The following is a 7768-nucleotide window of genomic DNA, read 5'->3' on the forward strand; positions in this document are numbered from 1 at the left end:
TTATGACTTTTTTTGACATGCTATACTATGACTTTTTTATGACTTTTTTCGACATGCTATACTATGACTTTTTCGACAGGCTATACTATGACTTTTATTTATGACTTTTTTTTACATGCTATACTATGACTTTTTTATGACTTTTTTCGACATGCTATACTATGACGTTTTTCGACATGTTATAATATGACTCATTCATGACTTTTTTCAACATGCTATACTATGACTTGTTTTGACATACAATACTATGACTCTTTTTGACACGCTATACTATGACTTTTTTATGACTTTTTTCGACATGCTATACTATGACCTTTTTTCAACATGCTATACTATGACCTTTATGTGCCTTTTCTCGACATAATATACGATGACTTCTTTCGACATGAGTTTTTTATGACTTTTATCGACATGCTATACTATGACTTTTTTCAACATACTATACTATGACTTTTTCGACATGTTATACTATGACCTTTTTCGACATGTTATACTTTGATTTTTTTCGACATACTATACTATGAATTTTTTATGATTTTTTTCAACATGCTATGCTATGACCTTTATATGACTTTTTTCGACATACTATACAATGACTTCTTTTGACATGCTATACTATGAGTTTTTCATGACTTTTATCGACATGCTATACTATGACTTTTTTATGACTTTTTTCGACATGCTATACTATGACTTTTTCGACATACTATACTATGACGTTTTTCAAAATGCTATACTAGGACGTTTTTCAACATGCTATACTCTGACTTTTATTTATGACTTTTTTCGACATGCTATACTATGACTTTTATTTATGACTTTTTTTGACATGCTATACTATGACTTTTTTACGACTTTTTTCGACATACTATACTATGACAATTTTCGACATGTTATACTACGACTCCTTCATGACTTTTTTCAACATGCTATACTATGACTTGTTTTGACATACAATACTATGACTTTTGTATACATGCTATACTATGACCTTTTTATAACTTTTTTTGACATGCTATACTATGACGTTTTTATGACTTTTTTCGACATGCTATACTATGACTTTTTTATGACTTACTATACAATGACTTCTTTCGACATGCTATACTATGACTTTTATTTATGACTTTTTTCGACATGCTATACTATGACCTTTATAGTTATTCAATACTATGACATTTTCGACATGTTATACTATGACTTTTTTTTACATGTTATACTATGACTTTTTTCGACATACTATACTATGACTATTTTTATGACTTTTTCGACATACTATACTATGACGTTTTTCAACATGTTATACAATGACTTCTTTTGACATTTTATACTATGACGTTTTTCGACATGTTATACTATGACTCATTCATTACTTTTTTCAACATGCTATGCTATGACTTTTTTTGACATACAATACTATGACTTTTTTTGACATGCTATACTATGACCTTTTTATAACTTTTTTCTACATGCTATAATATGACTTTTTACGACATACTATACAATGGCTTCTTTCTACATGCTATACTATGAGTTTTTATCACTTTTATGGACATGCTATACTATGACTTTTTTCTGACTTTTTTCGACATGCTATACTATGATTTTTCCGACATACTATACCATTATGTTTTTGACATGTTATACTATGACTTTTTTATGACTTTTTTCGACATACTATACAATGACTTCTTTCGACATGCTATACTATGACCTTTTTATGACTTTTTTCGACATGCTATAATATGACTTTTTACGACATACTATACAATGGCTTCTTTCGACATGCTATACTATGACCTTTTTATAACTTTTTTCGACATGCTATAATATGCCTTTTTACGACATACTATACAATGGCTTCTTTCTACATGCTATACTATGAGTTTTTATGACTTTTATGAACATGCTATACTATGACTTTTTTCTGACTTTTTTCAACATGCTATACTATGATTTTTCCGACATACTATACCATGATGTTTTTGACATGTTATACTATGACCTTTTTATTACTTTTTTCAACATGCTATACTATGACTTTTTTCGACATACTATACAATGACTTCTTTCGACATGCTATACTATGACTTTTTTATGACTTTTATGGACATGCTATACTATGACTTTTATGGACATGCTATAGTATGACTTTTTCGACATGCTATACTATGATCTTTAATGCCTTTTTTCGACAAAATATACAATGACTTATTTCGACATGCTATATTATGACCTATTTATTTGACTTTTTTCAACATGCTATACTATGACCTTTTTTGACATGCTATACTATAACTTTTATCGACATGCTATATTATGACCTTTTTATTTGACTTTTTTCAACATGCTATACTATGACCTTTTTTGACATGCTATACTATGACTTTTTTCGACATGTTATACTATGACTTTTTAATGAATTTTTTCAACATACTATACTATGACGTTTTTCGACATGCTAAACTATGACTTTTATCGACATGCTATGCTATGACTTTTTTTGAAATCTTATACTATGACTTTTTTCGACATGTTATACTATGACTTTTCATGATTTTTTTCAACATGCTATACTATGACGTTTTTCGACATGCTATACTATGACCCTTTTCAACATGCTATACTATGACGTTTTTCGACATGTTAAACTATGACTTTTATCGACATGCTATACTATGACTTTTTTCGACATGTTATACTATGACCTTTTTATGACTTTTTTTGACTCACAAGACCATGACGTTTTTCAACATACTATACTATGACTTTTTTCGACTTACAATACTATGACGTTTTTCTAGATACTATACTATGACTTTTTTTGACATGCTATATTATGACTTTTATCGACATGTTATACTATGACTTTTTTATGACTTTTCATGACATACAATACTATGACTTTTATCGACATGCTATACTATGACTTTTTTACAACCTTTTTCGACATACTATACTATGCCTTTTTTTCGACATTATTCTTTTTTTGACATACAATACTGAGTCTTTTTAATAACTTTTTTGACATACTACCTACTGCTACCAGTCCTTTGTACACTCCTGTAAAAATACCCTCTCTGTGAAGACAGCCTGTTTCTCACTGGAATCATACATCTAGTGATAAGTTCCATTTTGCCAAAAATACCTTCTGTTCAACACACATACTATGACCTTTTCGTGACTTTTTTTCGACACACTGTACTATACAATTTTTGCAGCAACCTCCATATTTAAAGTATTGTGAGCTGTCATGGCAACAACTTTATTGGCATTGCATGTGACACATACAGGTAATTTAACAGTTTTTTTGTTTCTCTCAGTGAACAGACACTCGTAGACATACCAGCAGAACAAGATCAACAAAGCTTTACAAAGTCAAGTTAATTTTATTTATACATTCCTTTATAAAACATATGCCCCAGGGGGCTTCACACTCTTTAAAAAAAAAACATCTTTAACACCTTGACTCAGGTGAGGAACCTTTCCCATTATTGTTCAAAATCTGACCCCGAGGTCCAACCTCTTCAGCTCCTCTCCCTGAATGAAAACAAAGACAGGAAGCCTTTGACTTTTTTCGACATACTATACTATGACTTTTTATCAACATTCGTTATTATGACTTTTTTCACTTTTTTTTTGACATACTGTATATAACATTACTTTTTAATTACTATCTTTGACATACGGTACTATGAGTGTATCTATCAACATCTGACCTTTGACAATGTACTACTATACTTTTTTTTGACATACATTATTATGACTTTTGTGATTTTTGATGACATTTATACATATGACTTTTATTACTTTTTTATACTATGACTTTTTTTGCCTACAATACTACTTCTTATCGATATTACTTTAAATATTGTACTATGACTTTTTATGGACATACTATACCAATACTTTTTTCAACATGCTATACTATGACCTTTTTATGACTTATTTCGACATGCTATACTATGACTTTTTTATGACTTTTTTTGACATACTATACTGTGACTTTTTTATGACTTTTTTCCTACTTTTTTCAACATGCTATACTATGACTTTTTTATGACTTTTTATTTACTTTTTTTTGACATGCTATACTATGACTTTTCTATGACTTTTTTTTTACTTTTTCGACATGCTATACTATGACCTTTTTATGACTTTTCGACATGCTATACTATGACTTTTTTTTGACATGCTATACTATGACGTTTTTATGACTTTTATCGACATGCTATACTATGACTTTTTTATGACTTTTATTGAAATACTATACTATGACTTTTTTTTTACTTTTTCGACATGCTATACTATGACCTTTTTATGACTTTTCGACATGCTATACTATGACTTTTTAGGCATGTTATACTATGACTTTTTTCAACATGTTATACTAAGACCTTTTTATGACTTTTTTCGACATGCTATACTATGACTTTTTAGACATGTTATACTATGACTTTTTTCGACATGCTATACTATGTCTTTTTTATGACTTTTTTCGACATGCTATACTATGACTTTTTTTGACATGCTATACTATGTCTTTTTTATGACTTTTTTGACATGCTATACTATGACTTTTTTGACATGCTATACTATGACTTTTTCGACATACTATACTATGGCGTTTTTCGACATGTTATACTACGACTCATTCATTACTTTTTTCAACATGCTATACTATGACTTGTTTTTCGACATGCTAAACTATGACCTTTTTATTAGTTTTTTCGACATGCTATAATATGACTTTTTTCGACATACTATACTATGACTTTTTTCTGACTTTTTTCGACATGCTATACTATGACTTTTTTATGACTTTTTTCTAAATGCTATACTATGACTTTTTTCGACATGCTATACTATGACTTTTTCGACATACTACACTATGACTTTTTTCGACATGCTATACTATGACTTGTTTTTCAACATACAATACTATTACTTTTTTTGACATGCAATACTATGACCTTTTTATTACTTTTTTCGACATGCTATACTATGACCTTTAATGCCTTTTTTCGACAAACTATACAATGACTTATTTCGACATGCTATATTAAGATCTATTTATTTGACTTTTTTCAACATGCTATACTATGACCTTTTTTGACATGCTATACTATAACTTTTATCGACATGCTATTTTATGACCTTTTTATTTGACTTTTTTCAACATGCTATACTATGACCTTTTTTGACATGTTATACTATGACTTTTTAATGATTTTTTTCAATCATCAACTAACTTTGACATACGGTACTATGAGTGTATCTATCAACATCTGACCTTTGACAATGTACTACTATACTTTTTTTTGACATACATTATTATGACTTTTGTGACTTTTGATGACATTTATACATATGACTTTTAATACTTTTTTATACTATGACTTTTTTTGACATGCTATACTATGACTTTTTTATGACTTTTTTCAACATGCTATTCTATGACTTTTTTCGACATGTTATACTATGACTTTTTCGACATGCTATACTATGACCTTTTTATGACTTTTTTCAACATGTTACACTTTGGCTTTTTTTGACATGTTATACTATGACTTTTATCAACATGCTATACTATGACGTTTTTATGACTTTTTTCGACATGCTATACTATGACCTTTTCATGACTTTTTTCGACATGCTATACTATGACCTTTTTATGACTTTTTTCGACATGTTATACTGTGACTTTTTTATGACTTTTTTTGACATGTTATACTATGACTCTTTTATGACTTTTTTCAACATGCTATACTATGATCTTTTTATGACTTTTTGACATGCTATAATATGACTTTTTAGACATGTTATACTATGACTTTTTTGACATGTTATACTATTCCTTTTAAGACATGTTATACTATGACTTTTTTCGACATACAATACTATGACTTTTATTTATGACTTTCTTTGACATGCTATACTATGACTTTTTTGACATGCTATACTATGCCTTTTTATGAATTTTTTCGACATGTTATACAATGACTTTTTTTTTTACACGCTATACTATGACCTTTTTACAACTATTTTTGACATACATATATACTACCAACATGCTATACTATGTCTTTTTATATTATATCATAATATGACATTTTTCAACATACGACCATTGTAAATCTGAAAGAGTGCAACTCCTGCATTAAAGTTGACAAGAAGAGACAGAATTAACTAAATGATGTCAACAAATAAAATCTTCTGTGTAGCTTCCAAATTTTTGGCCCGGTCAGCGTTCAGGGGAGGAAGGAGGCGATCCCGTGTACCCCGGTCAGAGGGGCGCTCAGGAGGAGCAGGAGGAGCGGAGGAGCAAGCTGCAGCGGAGCACCCAGCATCTCCTGACGGAGGCCAGAGAGAAGAGCCGATGCTGGGAGAGCCATGCGGCGCCGGAGCACGTGGAGCTGGCCTTCAAGAAAGTAAATGAGAGAGAGGAAAGACTTAGTTAGACCTACAGAGGAGATTCCATACCACATACATACTATTATAAACCAGGCTGTTAAGTATGTGGTGGATGGAACAGTTTGGATTTTTAAGTGTCCTGTTAAGATGAACAAATATACAGTATATAAGGGGGGAAAATGATTTGTTCCTACCTCTGTCAAACTTAAAGCGGTACAGATGTACAATAGGGGGGGAGGGAATATAAGCCATGCTGTTTCTAATGGTGCCTTTTATATTCAATTTAATTTTCAATTCGTTAAATAAAAGAATGTTATTATTCTTTTACTTTGTTTTAAATTCAACCGGCGATTAGTTTTCTCCATAACATTATAATGTAAAACAGATGTTGGCAGCTTAAAAGCAAACGCCAAGTGTGAACATAAGCTAAGGAAGCTATATATATAAATATATATACACTGTATAAATTGAAACAATATACCGTAGAAATTTGCTTCACTCAAGGCGATGATCTTTGTCAGTGTGCAGACTGTTGGCTCCACTGAGTTCTGACTCCGGTTCTCCATCTTTATGCAGATGGCTGACGGCTGCCCGCTGTGGATGTGGCGCGGCTCCGTCGAGGTGGACGCCCCCCAGAAGGAGCTGCTGGGCCGGCTGCTGCGAGAGCAGGAGCTGTGGGAGGGGAGCCTGTGCCACGCCGCTGTCATCCAGACCTTGTCCAAGGACACGGAAGTCTACCGCTACCACCTCCGGGGCCACGTCCTGGGCTTCCGGCCCCCGCAGGAACATCTGCTGCTCAGGTAATGAGGCGAGGCGAACCCCGGGCTTCACGGGCATCTGGGCCTTAACCTGCTGAGCTCTGTAGAGCATGCAGGACAGAGACAAAAGTACTCTCAAAGTAGTTTTTTCACCACTTTGGTACTATTATCCTAAGTAGATGGAGAAACCTCACAAAGCTCAAAGCAGATCATCAAAATGGCTGGCTGTTTTTGAGTTATCACATGTTCAATTAGTTACACAGAGTTACACAGTAATGTTACCACTACTCCTGACAGCAGTCACATTAACGGGTCACAATTGGATTCTCCGTGTCTTCTCGCCTCAGGACCTGGCAAGCAGACCCGTCCGTTGGCCCCCTGTATCTGTCTTCTGTGTCCACGGAGCACCCTGAGGTGCTGTCTGAGGGGGTTAGAGCCCACGTCTACTCCTGCCTCTACCTGCTGGAGCCCACCGGAGCCAGGAAGACCCGACTCACGCACCTCTGTCGAACAGACACCCGGTAAGGACGCATCCTCTAGAAGGAAAAGATAAAGAAAGAGAGAGTTATTTTGTGATAGTTCCTGAGGGCGGGAGG

At 32.9% G+C, this 7768-nt stretch overlaps 1 protein-coding gene across 2 annotated transcripts in view; it reads left to right on the forward strand.

The window, feature by feature from the left end:
• The window catches only part of si:dkeyp-23e4.3 (rho GTPase-activating protein 7), a 32788-nt gene that overhangs the window by 22324 nt on the left and 2696 nt on the right, over positions 1-7768 (forward strand). For both annotated transcript variants that reach the window (XM_034890001.1, XM_034889999.1), the window contains exons 11-13: positions 6225-6431; positions 6991-7214; positions 7520-7693. In XM_034890001.1, the coding sequence (XP_034745892.1) occupies positions 6225-6431; positions 6991-7214; positions 7520-7693 (605 nt within the window). The remainder of the gene's footprint in view (positions 1-6224; positions 6432-6990; positions 7215-7519; positions 7694-7768) is intronic.

The sequence above is a fragment of the Etheostoma cragini genome, chromosome 13 (assembly GCF_013103735.1).
Source record: "Etheostoma cragini isolate CJK2018 chromosome 13, CSU_Ecrag_1.0, whole genome shotgun sequence".
NCBI lineage: Eukaryota > Metazoa > Chordata > Actinopteri > Perciformes > Percidae > Etheostoma > Etheostoma cragini.